This window comes from Bombina bombina, chromosome 4 (genome assembly GCF_027579735.1).
Source record: "Bombina bombina isolate aBomBom1 chromosome 4, aBomBom1.pri, whole genome shotgun sequence".
Classification (NCBI taxonomy): Eukaryota; Metazoa; Chordata; class Amphibia; order Anura; family Bombinatoridae; genus Bombina; species Bombina bombina.
The window spans coordinates 285530783-285550339 of record NC_069502.1 but is presented as its reverse complement, the minus strand read 5'-3'; the positions used below and the strand labels follow the sequence as shown (position 1 = coordinate 285550339).

Here is a 19557-nt window from a genome sequence, read left to right as displayed (position 1 = left end):
CACACCTAATCTGCTGCCCCCAACATCGCCGCCACCGACATAAGCTTATTAACCCCTAATCTGCCACCCCCGACATTGCCACCACCGAAATAAATCTATTATCCCCTAATCTGCCACTCCCGATATCGCTGCCACTATAATAAAGTTATTAACCCCTATTCCCATGCACCCCAACATCGCCCACACTATAATAAAGATATTAACCCCTATTCCGCTGCTCCCCAACATCGCCACTACTAACGAAAGTTATTAACCCCTAAACCTCTGGTCTCCCACATCACTGCCACTAAATAAACCTATTAACCCCTAAACCAACAGCTCCCCACATCGCAAAAAACTAAATGAAACTATTAACCCCTAAACATAACAACCCCCTAAAATTAAAATTACAAGATCCCTATATTAAAATAAATAAAAACGTATCTGTGAAATTAAAAAATACTTGTTCTATGGCTAGTTACCACCCAAGAAGCAGCCTCTTTTTGCTCAACATGTGCCTTTCACATTACTTGGTATTTCGGGGCTGGACTGTGCTGTTAAGTCAGGATCAAACTGATATTCTTCAGAAGAGTTCTTCTCTGTGAAAGGCACATGTTGAGCAAAAAGAGGCTGCTTCATGGGTGGTAACTAGCCATAGAACAAGCTATTATGCTATTGCTCGTTCCCAGGTTAAGCGCTTCTCTCTTTTTATTTTTGCAAATTATGACACTTTGGGAAGTCTCCCTAAGTGTGATGCGGGAATCCAGACGTGGATCCGTTGCTCAGTGTGCCTAGAGGGATATGGCTCCACCTCACTGACGAGGCCCACAATAGGCTGAAACATATGTCTGGGGTTTTGCTATTTCTCTCATTCAGAGAGGGATTGCCTGGTATTTCGGGGCTGGACTGTACTGTGAAGTCAGGATAAGAATGATATGCTTCAGGAAAGTTCTTCTCTGTGAAAGGCACATGTTGAGCAAAAAGAGGCTGCTTCTTGGGTGGAAACTAGCCATAGAACAAGCTATTATGCTATTGTTCATTCCCAGGTTGAGCGCTTCTCTCTTTTTATTTATGCAAATTATGACACTTTGGGAAGTCTCCCTAAGTGTGATGTGGGAATCCAGACGTGGACCGTTGCTCAGTGCGCCTAGAGGGTTATTTTTTTTTTTAAATCACATTTTTATTGAAAGGAAACAAGTACACTTGCCATAACAGAAGAAAAGCAAGAAAAAAAAAAACAGGTACATTCTCATATACTTTATACAATTCTAAATCAGTATCTAGAGATATTATTCTTGTGCTTGTTATCCTTTAAATTTTAAGAAACGTTTGCCTAGTCTCTATTGAGAGGGAAGGCACTTACATTCATACTAAAGAAAGAAAAAGAAAGAAAAATAGGAACGAAAACAGGGGGAGAGAGAAAAGAAAGAAAAAAACAAAAACAAAAAACAAAAACAAAGGGACACCCATCCCTCAATCTCGTCACTCTCTCCGGAGCCAGCCACCCCCACTCCCCCTTGCCCCATTTTAGGTGTTGTATCCATTCCCTATAGTCTTATCTCATAACAAAACCACTCCGAGACTCAGTACCATTCAAGCGGGAATACCCCTGACAAGATTAAGGTTTCAAAATACTCTTTTCTACACAGGCTAGAGATAAGTGAGAATTGTGTATCTCGAGGGTAAGATAATATAACTCTTAGCCACGTTAAAAAAAAAACTGTAATCTTTTTCTTATGTGCAGGTGATATGGTCATTTGTTCAAAGATTATCTGAGAGAGCATTGAGTTTAGAAAACATGAGATCGACGGAGCCTTATTACTCTTCCAGTTCTTAAGGATAAGATTACGTCCTATCATAATCACTGTATTGATAAGGTTGCTATTATTTCTATTATTTTCTTTAGGAGCAAGGAAAAAAATGTATCTGGATGTAAATTTAATTCTATTCTCTAACATCTTATTAATCCAGAAGACCAGAACTCGACTTTACACCAAAACTGGTTAATTTTAGGGCAATCCCAAAAACAGTGAACTATATCTGCATTTGCCTTATTACATCTGGGACAATTATTACTTTTATTAAGGGGAGGTTTTGTATGCCATTTAGACATTTTCCTAGGTGTAAGATATGCATTGTTCATTAATTTTAGATGCGATTCTTTCCAAATTGTAGAAATGATGGCTTTTTTGACCAATTTAAAGCCTGTATATAATGTATCTACAGATATATCAGAAAAATGGGAATTCCATTTTTCAGAAAGGCTATTAATGCTCAGTTGGCCCTGTTTAGCGAGCATAATCTTATATAATAGGGAAATGCTATGGTGACCAGATTTGTAATAGGTGAAGTATTGTTCAATCTTAGCCCATCCTTCAGTGTCGGTGTTTGATACTCTACTATCAGCGATAAAATGTCTAATCTGAAGATAGGCATAAAAGTTTTTATTTGACAGAGAGAAAACACTAGCGAGTTCCTCAAACGTTCTTATTTGAAGGTGATTATTTAAACATTGATATACATTCAATAGACCTTTCTGTGCCCAGATATTATAAACTTCATTGGATAGCCCGGGAATAAATTTTGGGTTACCTTGTATTGGAAGTAATTGGGTGATCTCAAAATTAACATTAAATAATCTGTTTAATTTTTGCCAGGCATCAATAGTATTGCATATTATAGTCATAGCTTTAATGTCCTTTGGCAACTGAGACACTGGACAATGTAGCAGAGCTTTTAATGCGTATGGTTTGCATAGGTATTTTTCAACTTGAAGATGTGTAAGATAATTAACTTCTGTTAGCCAGTCAAATGCTGATCGAGCTAATATAGCAATATTATATTTTTTAATATCTGGGAAAGATAAGCCTCCTTCCTCAGATCCAAGGCATAATTTGGTTATGGATATCATGTGTCTCTTGTTATTCCATATAAATTTAGTTGACTCACTATAGAATCTTTTTATATCTTGGGTCTTTATAAATAATGGTAGATTTTGCATGATATATATCAATTGGGGAAAAAGAATAGTTTTTATAATCATAATTTTAGCAGACAGGGAGATGGGAAATGTTAACCAACTTTGCATTTTTTCTGAGGCTTTTTTAAAGAAGATAGAATAATTAAGTTTATACCATTGGTTTGGGTCAGAGTGTAAATTTAATCCTAAATAATTAATGCTATCAACCTCTTGAAAAGGATGTTCTTGGATGCTTGCCCTAGTCCTGTGTAGCCATAACATCTCAGATTTACTAGCATTTATTTTGTAACCAGAGAAAGAGCTAAACATGTCAATGATCTTTAGTGCCTGTGGTATATTCCTCTTTGTATTTCTTACACATAACATCAAATCATCTTCATATAATGCTAATACCAATTTTTCTTGTCCTAGTCTGATACCTTGTAGCTCCTGTCGTAATATAATAGCCAAGGGTTCTAGGGCAAGATTAAAAAGTAAGGGGGAAAGTGGACACCCCTGTCTTGTCCCCCTGTTTAAAGTAAGATCCGTGGTGTAGCTACCATTAATTAAGATACTGGACCTGGGATGGTCATATATGGTTTGAATGAACTGTACAAAATGACCTGTGAAGCCAAAAGAGACCAATGTCGAGAATAAATGGTTCCATTCTACCGAATCAAATGCCTTTTCGGCGTCTAATGTAATTAATGCGAAGTCTTGGTTATTTGTTTTCGTCTCCGCTATTTTATGCCAAAAATGCTCTATTAGTAAAATTACCTTCCTAGTATTCCTAGTAGAAGCTCTTTGAGACATGAATCCTGTTTGATCGGGATGTATAATAGGATTGAGACACAATTTTAATCTATTTGCAATGATATGCGTCAAAAGCTTATAGTCTGCATTAAGTAATGAGATTGGTCTATATGATTTGGGGTCTAATGGGTTCTTCCCTTTTTTCAAAATCAGCGATATGATTGAAGCAGTAAAGTATTTAGACATATTTGAACCCTCGATATAATATCCATTAAACAATGAAACTAAAGTGCCCACTATCTCTGTTCTAAGTATTTTATACATTTCAATTGGTATTTGATCTGGGCCCGGGGCTTTATTAGATTTGGTATTGTTTATAGCATCCAAGACTTCTTCGTTTGTTATTGGTCTATTGAGAGTGTTGACAACTTCTGTGGTTATTTTAGGCAAATTAGTCCCCTGCCAAAATGTGTTCTTATTACCGACATTGATCTCCCTGGCTTCATATAAATTTTGATAATATTCAAAAAAGACCTTTTTAATTTTAGACTGTTCCGTGACTCTGTTTATCCCATCATTTATGGCCTCTATAATATTAGATTTTTTCCTTGCTTTATCTAATATGGATAAAAATTTGGCGGATTTTCCATATTGGCCTTTATATTTAATGCTTGTTCTGAGTTCTTCTAATTCAACTTTTTTTCCTAATGAAAATATCTCTCTCTGCCTTGAGAACGTTGTATTTCTCTCTTAATTGTTTACATGGTTTATGGAGGTATTTGCGGTGTGCATTTTGGACTTGTCTAGATAATTGAACCTCCCTAGTTAAAAGTTTCTTTTTTTTTAAATCATGTAGGCTTTGATATCGCCTCTTAAATAGGCTTTAGCGGTTTCCCAAAATATTTCTACCTTCTCTTTGTACTCTCTGTTTGTCAGCTCAAATTCTCGCCACTTTTGTTTCAACCAATTGTTAAATTCAAAATTATTAACCAGAAAATTCGGAAAATATTGCACTGGATGTAATTGAAGATCTAGTGAAATGATGGCATGATCAGAGATCAGTATATCAAATATCTCTGTCTTAATTTCTAACTTAATTAGAGAGCTAGACACTAGAAAGAAATCTATATGGGAAAAAGAACCATAACTTTTAGAATTGCAAGAGAAAGATCTGATATCCGGGTGTTGCAAACGCCAGATATCATGGAGTTTGAGGCTTTTACAGATTTGTTTAAAGATATGTGCTTTATGTTCGGAAAAAGCTGAATTTATAGGAGTAAATTTGTCTAATATATCAGAAGGAATTAAATTAAAATCTCCTGCTAAAATTAAATTTTGTCCATGAAACTTAGACAGCAAGAAAATCAGACTATTCCAGAAGCTGGAGTCTGTATTATTGGGCCCATATACATTACATATCACCAGCTTAGAATTATTAAATTGTATTTCCAAAACTAGCCATCTCTCATATGGGTCTGAAATAGTATTTAGTATTTTATAAGATAATTTTTTATTTATCAAGATCGCAACTCCCTTCTTCCTTCCAGAACAGGGGGTGGCTATCACCTCCCCAACCCATTTACTTTTAAGCTTATGTATTTCCTCTGCTTTCAAGCGAGTTTCCTGTATTAATGCTATATCGGGGCTATATTTGCCCAGTTGTCTAATTATCATTTTCCTTTTGATTGGGGAGGTAATACCCCCCACATTCCATGAAAGACATCTAATATTCCCCGTCAAATCCAGCGACTAATAAAAAATGTAAACGATAGGCGGAAATGAGAAGGGGAGGAGGGCATGGGCTGACGTAGAGCGAGGGGGAGAGGGGGGTGGGAAAAAAAAAAAGGGAAACATTTATACAGCAACAGAACCTTCACAGTCGGGGTGCTATCTGCGCACTCCTCTGTTTTATATACCAATTTACCAATACTGAAACAAGTGTTTATTCCAATACAACTATATACTATTTCCATTTCTGACATTTAAATAAAAAAATGTAAAATAACCAATTTCAAATACGCCTTTTTTGAGATCACACAATTTCATGTAAGAGATATTTTATGTTTTTCCAAATAAGCTTTAGCTTCCTCTCGACTATTTAATCTAGATATTCCCTCCTTTTCTTGTATGAATATTTTTGCGGGGTACACTAATCTTGCTGAAAGACCCTCTTGGATCAGTCTTGTACAGAAAGGTGCCATTTCCTTTCTTCTAGCAGCTGTTTCAGCGCAGTAATCTTGAAATACTAAAATCCTGCTTTCTCCCACTTGAAAATTTTCAATCTTTCTGTATGCTCTGAGAATATCAGTTTTATCTTGGAAGCTCAAGAATTTAATAAGTATTGGTCTATGAATCATTTTCCCATTAGCTCCAGTTCTGGGTGGGCCCAGCCTATGTGCTCTTTCTACAGATATTGGGAGCTGGGAGAGCCTAGAGGGTTATAGCTGCACCTCACTGATGAGGCCCTCAATTGGCTGAAACATACGTCTGGGGTTTTGCTGTTTCTGTCGTTCAGAGAGGGATTGCCTGGTATTTCGGGGCTGGACTGTACTGTGAAGTCAGGATAAGACTGATATGCTTCAGGAAAGTTCTTCTCTGTGAAAGGCACATGTTGAGCAAAAAGAGGCTGCTTCTGGGGTGGTAACAAGCCATAGAACAAGCTATTATGCTATTGTTCGTTCCCAGGTTGAGCGCTTCTCTCTTTTTATTTATGCAAATTATAACACTTTGGGAAGTCTCCCTAAGTGTGATGCGGGAATCCAGACGTGGACCTATTGCTCAGTGTGCCTGGAGGGATACGACTGCACCTCACTGACAAGGCCCACAATAGGCCGAAACGTACGTCTGGGGTTTTGCCGTTTCTCTTGTTCAGAGAGGTATTGCCTGGTATTTTGGGGCTGGACTGTACTGTGAAGTCAGGATCAGACTGATATGCTTCAGGAAAGTTCTTCTCTGTGAAAGGCACATGTTGAGGAAAAAGAGGCTGCTTCTTGGGTGGTAACTAGCCATAGAACAAGCTATTATGATATTGTTCGTTCCCAGGTTGAGCGCTTTCTCTTTTTATTTATGCGAATGTTGTTTATTGTTCATACCAAAAATCTTAATAAAAAAAACAAAAAACAGGGGCACTTTCATTTATGAAAGTTTACATTTCACCGGTTTTGTTAAAATACTTTTTTACTTATTTTTTTCTTGCAAACCGGAACAGAAATTCCCCCGCCCCCCGCTCGTCTCTTCTTACGTCAGCTTTGACAAATCCAGCTTCCTCCAATCACGGCTTCCCCCCCAGAGAAAACATTGCCTGAGGCCACGCTGTGATTGGAGGAAGCCGGATTCTTCATTGCTAACTTATGAAGAGACGACTGGCAGCCGGGGGAATCTCTGCTCCGGCTTGCAAGAAGAAAAGGTAAAGGTAAATATTTTAACAAAACCGGTGAAATGTAAACTTTCATGAATGAAAGTGCCCCTGTTTTTAATAGTATTTTTAAAAACCGGGCACTCATTCGTGAACGTTTACATTCACTTTAATGTTTAATGTTAATGCCTGCCTCTTTTTTTAAACACCTGAGACCTCATATCTTTGAGCCCATATAACTTTGTGTGCAATATTTTTTATAAATAATTTTTATAAGATAATGTTATTTGTATTTTTGATGTGTTTTATGAGACTTTTTTGTTTCACGAAACAGTTAAAAGGTCAGAAAACTGTCGGCGAGATTACGAGTCTTGCGTTAGCCTTAAAAAGCAGCGTTGAGAGATCCCAACGCTGCTTTTTTTCCTAACGCTGGTATTACGAGTCTTGCAGGTATAGGTGTACCGCTCACTTTTTTAGCCAGATTCGGTAATACAGCAAATCCACTTACGTCACTTACGTATCCTCTTCTTTCAATGGGATTTGCCTAACGCCGGTATTACGAGTCTTTAAAAAAAGTGAGCGGTACAGCCTCTCCTGTCAAGACTGATATCGCATTTAAAAGTCAGTAGTTAAGAGTTTTATGGGCTAACGCCATAGTATAAAACTCTTAACTCTACTGCTAAAAAGTACACTAACACCCATAAACTACCTATTAACCCCTAAACCGAGGCCCCCCCACATCGCAAACACTAAATAAAAATTTTGAACCCCTAATCTGCCGAACCGGACATCGCCGCCACTATAATAATTATATTTACCTTTAAACCGCCGCACTCCCACATCGCAAACACTATTTAAATATTATTAACCCCTAATCTGCCTGCCCTAACATCGCCGACACCTATCTAAATGTATTAACCCCTAATCTGCCGCCCCCAACGTCGCCGCCACTATATTAAAGTTATTAACCCCTAAATCTAAGTCTAACCCTAACACCCCCTAACTTAAATATAATTTAAATAAATCTAAATAAAAAAACTAAAATTAAATAAATTATTCCAATTTAAAACTAAATACAGGTGGCTCTCGTTTTACAACGGTTCAATTTACACCGTTTCAGAATAACAACCTTTTTTTTCCAGTCATGTGACTGCTATTGAAAAGCATCGAGAAGCAGTGCATTTATTAAAATAGCCATTAGGTGGACCTGTCCGCTTGTGTTGCAGCAAAGCCAAGCAAGCTGCAATTAATCAGTTTAACCAGACCTATCGAGCAGATTTCAAAGGAACAAGATCTTCCTGTCTATAAATCAGTCCAGATTGGAATGCATAGAAAGAACTGTTTGCAGAAAAATGCAAGTGAAGTCTGTGTTGTGTGATTATTTTATTAGGTTTATAATGCTGTTTAGCAAATGTTTTTGTTCATTTAACTTAGTTTAATTATATATTCTGTGCTGTGTGATTATTTTATTAGGGTTGTAATGCTGTTTAGAATTTAAAGTCTTCATTTCAAAGCTTTAAAAATAATGTATTAGGTGTTACTTATGACAATTTTGAGAGGGGCCTGGAACCTATCTCCCTCACTTCCCATTGACTTACATTATAAACTGGGTTTCAATTTACAACGGTTTCGATTTACAACCATTCCTTCTGGAACCTAACCCCGGCGTAAACTGAGGGCTACCTGTACTTACCTATAAAATAAACCCTAAGCTAGCTACAATATAACTTATAGTTACATTGTAGCTAGCTTAGGATTTATTTTTATTTTACAGGCAACTTTGTATTTATTTTAACTAGGTACAATAGTTATTAAATAGTTATTAACTATTTAATAGCTACCTAGTTAAAATAAAGACAAATTTACCAGTAAAATAAAACCTAACCTATGTTACAATTACACCCAACACTACACTATAATTAAATTAATTCCCCAAACTAACTACAATTAAATACAATTAAATACAATTATCTAAAGTACGGAAAAAAAACCCCCACTAAATTAAATAAAATAATTACAAGTTTTTTAAACTAATTACACCTAATCTAATCCCACTAATAAAATAAAAAAGCCCCCCAAAATAAAAAAAGACCTACCCTATACTAAATTACAAATAGCCCTTAAAAGGGCCTTTTGCGGGGCATTGCCCCAAAGTAATCAGCTCTTTTACCTGAAAAAAAAGTACAATACCCCCCACCAACATTAAAACCCACCACCCACACACCCAACCCTACTCTAAAACCCACCCAATACCCCCTTTATAAAACCTGACACTAACCCCTTGAAGATCACCCTACCTTGAGATGTCTTCACGCAGCCAGGCCGAAGTCCTCAACGAAGCCGGGTGAAGTGGTCCTCCAGACGGGCAGAAGTCTTCTTACAAATCAGCCAGAAAAGGTCCTCCAGACGGGCAGAAGTCTTCATCCAGGCGGCATCTTCTATCTTCATCCATCCGGCGCGGAGCGGCTCCATCTTCAAGACATCCGACGCGGAGCATCCTCTTCCATTGACGTCCAAATGAAGAATGAAGGTTCCTTTAAATGACGTCATCCAAGATGGCGTCCCTTGAATTCCGATTGGCTGATAGAATTCTATCAGCCAATCGGAATTAAGGTAGAAAAAATCCTATTGGCTGATGTAATCAGCCAACAGGATTGAGCTCGCATTCTATTGCATTAGCCAATAGGATTTTTTCTACCTTAATTCAAGGGACACCATCTTGGATGACGCCATTTAAAGGAACCTTCATTCTTCATTTGGACGTCGATGGAAGAGGATGCTCCGCATCGGATGTCTTGAAGTTGAGGACTTCGGTCCAGCTGGGTGAAGACATCTCAAGGTAGGGTGATCTTCAAGGGGTTAGTGTTAGGTCTTATTAAGGGGGTATTGGGTGGGTAAAGAGTAGGGTTGGGTGTGTGGGTGGTGGGTTTTAATGTTGGGGGGGATATTGTACTTTTTTTCCAGGTAAAAGAGCTGATTACTTTGGGGAAATGCCCTGCAAAAGGTCCTTTTAAGGGCTATTTATAATTTAGTATAGGGTAGGGCTTTTTATTATTTTTGGAGGCTTTTTTATTTTATTAGTGTGATTAGATTAGGTGTAATTAGTTTAAAAAACTTGAAATTCTTTTTTTAGTGTTTGTTTTTTTCCGTAATTTAGTTTATTTAATTTAATTGTAATTAACTGTAGGTAGTTTAGGTAATTAGTTTAATTATAGTGTTAGGTGTAATTGTAACTTAGGTTAGGGTTTATTTTACAGGTACTTTTGTACTTATTTTAGCTAGGCAGTTATTAAATAGTTAATAACTATTTAATAACTATTCTACCTAGTTAAAATAAATACAAAGTTGCCTGTAAAATAAATATAAATCCTAAGCTAGCTACAATGTAACTATTAGTTATATTGTAGCTAGCTTAGGGTTTATTTTATAGGTAAGTATTTAGCTTTAAATAGGAATCATTTATTTAATTGTAGTAAATTTATTTAGATGTATTTAAATTATATTTAAGTTAGGGGGGTGTTAGGGTTAGACTTAGGTTTAGGGGTTCATAACTTTAATATAGTGGCGGCGACGTTGGGGGCAGCAGATTAGGGGTTAATAAGTGTAGGTAGGTTGCGGCGACATTGGGGGTGGCAGATTAAGGGTTAATAAATATAATGTAGGTGGCGGCAACGTTGAGGGAAGCAGATTAGGGGTTAATACATATAATGTAGGTGTCAGCGGTGTCCGGAGCAGCAGATTAGGGGTTAATAATATAATGCAGGTGTCGGCGATGTCGGGGGTGGTAGATTAGGGGTTAATAAGTGTAATATTAGGGGTGTTTAGACTCGGGGTTCATGTTAGGGTGTTAGGTAGATATAAATTTTCTTTCCCCATAGGAATCAATGGGGCTGCGTTAGCAGCTTTACACTGCTTTTTTGCAGGTGTTAGGTTTTTTTTCAGCCGGCTCTCCCCCATTGATTCCTATGGGGAAATCGTGCACGAGCACGTTTTGCCAGCTCCCCGCTAATGTAAGCAGCGCTGGTATTGAGGTGAGATGTGGAGCTAAATTTTGCTCTATGTTCACTTTTTTGCGGCTAACCCTGGGTTTCTAAAAACCCGTAATATCAGCGTTGTCTGTGGTGAGTGGTGAGGGAAAACTGGGAGTTAGCACCGCACAGCCTTACCGACAAAACTTGTAATCTAGGTGTGTGTATTTTAACAAATAATATTATGTTACCAAAGTACATAGTTAATACATTGGGCTTATAAATAAAATAGAATTCATATTAATCACCATACTTTTTCTGTTTTGAAGAAACCGCTTCATGACGCTATCTCTCATTAGCTGACTGCCCCGCCAGACAGTCACTGAAATGGCTCAAAGCAATTGACCAATCAGATAGATTATTTAAATTTGCAAGTGAATATGCTAATCGGCCATGCATGATCCTGGTCACATGCACACTTGGACTAAAACACACATGCATGTCTCTGTAGTATGAAGCCTGTAAAAAAGGATATGAGCTTGCGTATTTTGACAGAACAAGTCTAAAAGTGCAAATAGCACATAACATTCCATGCAGTGTGTAACGATCACATGACTACAGTTCTGACCGATAGAGACAGAGAGGGCGATATGTAGAGCCAGCTGTGAATCGCTTTGCAAAAAAAAAAAACTGAGGGAGTGCAAAATTGGACATTTTTTAATTGAGTTAATTAGATTAAAACTAAAAAAATACATATAATTAGGAAACATCATTTTACTATATGTTTGTTTAAATAGTTTATTTTAATTTTGAAGGTTTACTGTCACTCTAACCACAGCTTTGAGGACTCACTAACCCTACGAGTATTAACTTGAATTGTGCTCAAGCGATCACGTTCACTTTCAACTTGTAATACCAGCGACAATTAACCTGCATGCAAACAAACATTTAACCCCAATTTTACATGCTCAACACATAATCTGACCATAGTGTAGTAATAAAAAGCAGCATATGTGTGCCTATATGCATGACTGAAGTGCCTATAGCCGTTAGTGCTATGCATTGCTTTCTATGATTATATGCTGGCTCAGCTGTTCACATATTTTAATCAATGGAATAAAAGCTATGTTTTATTTGAGCGAACCTTCTTCTTTTCACTTATCATAAAATGCTATGAAACCACATTACCATGTATGTTCCAGCAAACATATATAACACGCTGTCGCATTGATTCCAAGACCATTTGTAAGGCATGATCCTCTTACCATCATACACAGCCTGTATCAGTTTTGTGGGCTTATCTTTAGAGAGCTGCTTGCTCTAACTGAAGCCATGAATCTATTATAGAGACTACAGCCTAGAGATTGAAGGATTTAAGATCGAAATTTAGTTCCCATCAAGGGCGAGATTACATATGCGTTGAAGCTTCAGCGTAACTGCTGTAACCTGCATCGCCCTTAATTTCACCTTGCACATCGGGGAATCACATAAACATGCGCCGGCAGTTCGTATACTGCCGTAAATCGGATAAACTGGTGATGTCCAGAAATGTGCATAAATACACATTTCTGGAGTCGCCAGTGACTTACGGCAGTTTAGAAACTGCCGGCGTATATGAAAAAAAAAAAGTTAAATTGCACGTAACCCGCATCCCAAAAATAAACTTCATCATCCCACATCGCAACTAATAATTAAAGTATTAACCCCAAAACCGCCAATCCCCCACAATGCAATATACCTAATTAAACTATTAAGCCCTAATTTGCCATCCCTGAACATCGCAATATACCTAATAAATGTATTAACCCCTAATCTGCCAACCCCCCACATCCCAAACTGCCTAATAAAGTGATTAAACCTTTAACTGCCACTCAACTACTAATGCAAATAGGTATGGCTGCTAATAACAGTGCTGTAATTATGGGAGATTTTAACTACCCTGATATAAACTGGGCCAATGAAACTAGTAATTCAGCTATGGGGGATAGATTTTTAAATGTTCTCAGGGATAACTTCTTGTCACAATTAATAGAGGAGCCAACTAGAAGTAACGCGATATTGGATTTAGTACTATCAAATAATACTGATATAATATCAAACATAGAAGTCAAAGAACATTTGGGTAACAGTGATCATAACATGGTCACATTTGAAATCTCTTTTCATAAGCAGTGTCTTAAAGGTTTAACCAAGACTTTTAAATTTAAGAAAGCAAAATTCAACGATTTAAGGCAATCATTAAATAACATAAATTGGGACAAAGTATTCTCTAATAAAAATACAGAGGATAAATGGATAACATTTAAATCTTTGTTAAATAAATATACATATCAACAAATACCATATGGTTATAAAAATACAAAATCCAAGCCAATGTGGCTGAATATAAATGTGTTAAGAGAAATTAGGGAAAAACGTAGGGCATTTAAATTATTCAAAGAAAATAGTACAGACTCAAAACTCCATATTTATAAGGAATGTAACAAAGCATGCAAAAAGCAATCAAATTAGCCAAAATTGAAAATGAAAAATTAATTGCCAAGGATTCTAAGTCTAACCCTAAAAGGTTCTTTAAGTACATAAATAACAACAAATCTAAGAAAGACAATATAGGTACATTAAAATGCGTGGAGGGTAGCATGATTAACAGTGACAGGGAGAAGGCTGAGATACTAAACCAGTTTTTTTCTTCAGTATACACAAGAGAGGAACCATTGGATGATACTTTGGAACAAAATAGAGCATGCCAGCCCATACCATTAACTGGGTTATGTATAGAGGATATCAGCAACAAATTGCATAATATTAAGGTAAATAAAACTCCAGGCCCAGAGGGAATACACAGAAGGGTGTTAAGGGAACTAAGCACTGTTATAGACAAACCTCTACTCTTAATATTTCAAGACTCATTATCCTCAGGCATGGAACCCCAGGATTGGCGTAAAGCTGATGTGGTGCCACTCTTCAAAAAGGGAAGTAAGGATGATCCAGGAAGCTATAGACCAGTTAGTCTGACATCAATTGTGGGGAAGATATTTGAAGGGATTATAAGGGATTATATTGATGAGTATATTCGTGTAAACAAGATTATGAGTTCTAATCAGCATGGTTTTATGAGAAATAGATCAAATCAAACTAATCTAATTAGATTCTTTGAGGAAGTAAGTAAAAATATAGATAAAGGGGAATCAGTTGATGTGATATACTTAGATTTTGCAAAGGCGTTTGATACAGTGCCAAATTAGAGATTAATGCACAAAATTAATGGACTGGGAATAGCTGAAAATGTTAGCTCATGGATAAATAACTGGATAAAAGATAGGGAGCAACGAGTAGTAGTAAATTGATCATACTCAGATTGGACAAAGGTAATCAGTGGAGTCCCCCAGGGATCAGTACTGGGCCCTATTATTTTTAATATTTTTATAAATCGCTTGGAGCAAGGATTAAATAGCGACATCTCTATTTTTGCAGATGATACTAAGTTAAGTAAGGTCATTAGGTCAGCGCAAGATGAACTTTCATTAGAAAGGGACTTGCAAAAATTAGAAGTATGGGCAGGTAAATGGAAAATTAGATTTAATACGGGAAAATGCAAGGTTCTACATTTTGGAATTAAAAATGAACAGGCAACGTATTATTTAAATGGGACAAGACTTAGCCAAACACAGGAGGAAAGGGATTTGGGTGTAGTAATAGATAACAAGCTAAAGATGGGTGAACAATGCAGGGCAGTGGCTTCAAAGGCTAATAAGATACTAGCATGTATTAAAAGAGGCATTTATTCAAGGGAGGAAAGCATAATTCTGTCACTATATAAAGCCCTGGTAAGACCTCACCTTGAGTATGGAGTGCAGTTCTGGGGACCGATCGCAAAAAAAGATATTGCAGAACTAGAAAAAGTTCAGAGAAGGGCCACAAAGCTAATATAGGGATTGGAGAATTTAAGCTATGAGGAGAGTCTAGCCAAACTGGGTCTGTTTTCTTTAGAAAAAAGGTGCTTAAGAGGTGACATGATTACTTTATAAATATAAATATATATTTATGGCCCAGATGGCAGAAGCTCTGTTTATTCCAAGAAAATTGTTTATGACCAGAGGTCACAATTTAAGGTTGGAGGAAAGGAGATTTAAATCTCCTGCAACGGAAACGCTTTTTCAATGTAAGAGCAATAAAATTGTAGAACTCATTATCAAAGGAGGTAGTGAATGCCAATACCCTAGATACATTTAAAAATTGTTTGGATACATTTCTGTCTTTAAACAAAATTCATGGATATGATTGCTAGTATTAAATGGGTCACCTTTTAGTGGGATTATTTAATCTTAACTGGAGCTTGTTGTATATATTTTAGATTTGTATAGGTTGAACTCGATGGACTTCGGTCTTTTTTCAACCATATGTTACTATGTTACTATGTAATAAACCTAATTAACATATTAACCCCTAAACCGCCAACCCCTCACAATGCAATAAACCTAATTAAGATATTAACCCCTAAACCGGCAACCCCCACAAGGCAATTAACTAATTTAATCACTAATCTCCCTAACCTAACACCCCCTAAATTAACCCAAAGTACATAAAATAATAAAATACTAAGTTAAAATTAAAATAAAAAATCCTAACAATACTTAAAAAACAACAACCTAATACTAAATTTAAATAAATAAATCTAAAATTACAAAAAATAAAAAATGTCTAAAATTACAAAATAAAATCAACCAAATTATCAATTATAAAAAATTAAACCTAATCTAATACCCCTATAAAAAAGCCCCTCCCAAATAAAAACACCCCCTAATCTAAACTAAAATACCAATAGCCCTTAAAAGGGCCTTTTGTATGGCATTGCCCTAAGTTAATCAGCTCTTTTACATAAAAAAAATACTAAGTCCCCCTAACAGTAAAAGCCCCCACCCACCAAACCCCTTAAAATAAAAAAACCTAACACTAAAAAAACCTAAGCTACCCATTGCCCCTAAAGAGGCATTTATTTAGGCATTGCCCATAAAAGGACAATCAGCTCTTTTGCAGCCCATGAAAATAAAAAAAATCCCTAATTTAAAAAATAAAGACACCCCAAAAAATAAAAAAAAGAATAAATCTAACCCCCAAATAGGTAATCACCGTTCCTGAAGTCTGGCGGAGAAGTCTTCTTCTTGTCGGAGAAGTTCTTCTTCCAGGTGGAGACATCTTCTTCCATCCCGGGGACCTCTTCTATCTTCATCCAGGACGAAGGCGGAGCAAGAACGCCAACTGCAGAGCCATCCAGCGTGAAGAATCCTCTTCAGTGTGCGGCAGTGATCATAAGAAGAGGATCCTTCACGCTGGATTGCTCCACTCTGCCTTCGCTCTGGATGAAAATAGACGAGGTCCCCGTGATGGAAGAAGATGTCGCCGCCTGAAAGAAGAACTTCACTGCCTGGAAGAATACTTTCTCTGCCAGACTTCAGGAACGGTGAGTACCTATTGTGGGGTTAGACTTAGGCTTTTTTTATTTTTTGGGGTGTCTTTATTTTTTAAATTCAGGGATATTTTTATTTTCATGGGCTGTAAAAGAGCTGATTGCCCTTATAGGGGCAATGCCCATACAAATGCTCCTTTATGGGGCAATGGGTAGCTTAGGTTTTTTAGTGTTTTTTTTTTATTTTGGGGGGTTTGGTGGGTGGGGGGTTTACTTTTAGGGGGAACTTAGTATTTTTTTATGTAAAAGAGCTGATTAACTTAGGGGAATGCCCTACAAAAGGCATTTTAAGGGCTATTGGTAGTTTAGTTTAGATTAGGGGTGTTTTTATTTTGGGGGGGCTTTTTTATTTTCATAGGGGTAGTAGATTAGGTTTCATGTTTTTATTTTTGATAATTTGGTTTATTTTTTTTCTGTAATTTTAGACTTTTTTATTTTTTGTAATTTTAGATTTATTTATTTTAATTTAACCTTAGGTTTTGTTTTTTAAGTACTGTTAGGATTTTTAATTTTAATTTTAACTTAGTATTTTATTATTTTATGTAAATGGGGTTAATTTAGGGGGTGTTAGGTTAGGTAGCTTAGTGATTAATTTAGTTATTTGCGTTGTGGGGGTTGGCAATTTAGGGGCTAATAGGTTAATTAGGTTTATTGTGTTGTGGGGGGATGGCAGTTTAGGGGTTAATCACATTATTAGGCAGTTTGCCATTTGCAATGTGGTGGGATGGCGGATTAGGGGTTAATACATTTATTAGGCAGTTTGCGATGTGGGGGATGGCGAATTACGGGTTAATACATTTATTAGGTATATTGTGATGTGGGGGTTGGCGGATTAGGGGTTAATAGATTTTATTTAGTTATTGCGGTGGGGGGATGAAGGTTGACAGGTAGATATTGCGCATGCGTTAGGTGTTAGTTACAACTTCCAGGGAGTTATGGTACTTATATATTCAGCACAAGCTTGCTGCACCTGCCTATGTGTGGTGAGGTGAAATTGGAGTAAAATGTTTCCATTTTTGCCGTGTAAGTCCTTGCGCTGAATATGTGATATCGATTTGTGACGCGGTTCTATGTTAGTTTACTGGAGTTAAATTAGCCAGCGACGGGTGAAATATACGTGCCGCATTTATATGCGGCAACGTATATGTGATTGCAATACCGGACTCAAAACTGGCGCATATGTAATTTCACCCTAGATGTTTATTATGAGTAATAAAATTTTTTCGAATGTTTATGTAAACCACTGATTCTGTAATTTAAAGGGACATGATTCAGATTAAGCATAACATTTATTTACTTTCTTCTTGTGGTTTTCTTTGTTGAAAAGAATGCCTAGGTCGGTAGCGTGCACGTGTCTAGAGCACTATATGGCAACAGTTTTACAAGAATGCTTTTGAGCATTAAATGATAGCAGGGCTTGCACAATGTATAATATTGCTAAAAGAATTACTGCATAACTGCTGCCATATAGAGTTGCAGAGTGTCCTGAGCTACCTGCTTTTTAGCAAAGGCTACCAAGAGACCAAAGTAAATTTGATAATAGTTTGATTTTCCATTGCAACTGAACATTTTCTTTGACAGAGTTACTGTTATCAAAATCGTTACCCCAAAAAGTTCCCCTGTTTTCTAGTGATAAGCATTAGTTACTTTATGTTTCTCTCTGTAATGTAACAACACAGTATATATGATATTTGTATGCATTTTTATTGCTAGAGAATTTGTAATGTTTTCATCTGAATTAATAAATAGGTAATGTATCAATATTAAACATCATTTTGTATAAGCAATCAGCTCTTCTTTCATTTTTATTTATTATGTATAAGCTGATAATTGTGTTATTTTATATTTTTGCTGTTACAAAATACTTTACCAAATAAGATTACAACAATGTTTTACTTACTCATCATCATTTATTGATTTTCCAGATATAATATTCATCCCACTAGGAGCATAATCCCAATAAATTTCTCTAATGCCAATGTAATACGTTCTTTCTGTCCCTGATGTACAACCGAAGTAGAAGGAAAGCAGCAGACATGATGTGAGCAGATTCATTTTTTTGCAGATGCAGCTCAGACGGACTCCAGTAATTTGCAATCTCTGCCTTTTGTACAACGTCTCACTCACGCCCTGGATTGTCTTGCTCTCAGTTAGACAGCCTATTTAAATATGCAAATCTCACTAACTTTTGCCAAGATTATGAAAGATTCCAGTAAACCATTGTAACAGAAGTCATTATCATTATGCAATGTAACAAAAGTGCTAACCTTGTTCATCTCAGTGTTTTATGTACAGCTAAAACAAATGTCGTTGACCCTGCTAGCTGCAATGAGATTGGATGTTTTGTAGGGTATTGGCTGCATATGTGTCTTGTGTACATGATCATAAAAGTAACATATTATTACTGCACTTAAAATGATGTTGTTTTTAAAATTTATAAAAGTACATATTTTTTTTTTTTTCAAAAATGCATATTTTTAAAGTTATCACTATAAAAGTGCAAGACACATTTCTGATTAAAGGGACATGATACAACATTTTTCTTTCCTGATTCAGATAGAGCATATATTTTGAAGATATTTTCCATTTACTTCTAGTTTCAGTTTTGTTTCATTCTCTTGGTATCCTTTATTGAAGGAGCAGAATTGCACTACTGGGACCAAGATGAACACAATCGCTAAACCAATGACAAGAGGCATATGTACAGCCACCAATCAGCAGCTAGCTCCCAGGTCCTGAGCCTAACTAGCTAAGATTTTCAACAAAGGATGCCAAGAAAACAAAGCAAATTAAATAATAATTGGAAATTGGAAAATTTGTTTAAAATTGAATCCTCTGTCTGCAGAAAAAGGGCAGTATCATGTTAGCCAGTGTTTTCAAAGAAAATAAAAATCCTTTCATAAAAGTGGATTTTTATTTTCTTTGTATCCTCTATATGAATCATGAAAGATAGATAAAAAAAAATGTTAAAATTAAATAAAAATTATTTTTTATGTTTAAATGTATTTGAGTGGAAAGGGCTCCAAAGTGTATCTATATATGTATAAATGTATATACATGTGTATATTGTGTTTAT

The 19557-nt window shown here is 36.3% G+C and overlaps 1 protein-coding gene across 1 annotated transcript in view; it reads right to left on the bottom strand.

The window, feature by feature from the left end:
* LOC128656209 (ceruloplasmin-like) overlaps positions 1-18719 on the bottom strand; it is a 208642-nt gene extending 189923 nt beyond the window's left edge. The window contains 1 exon segment of the mRNA XM_053709992.1: positions 18382-18719. Coding sequence (XP_053565967.1) covers positions 18382-18536 — 155 coding nt within the window. The 5' untranslated portion in view covers positions 18537-18719.
* Positions 18720-19557: the final 838 nt, after the last annotated feature.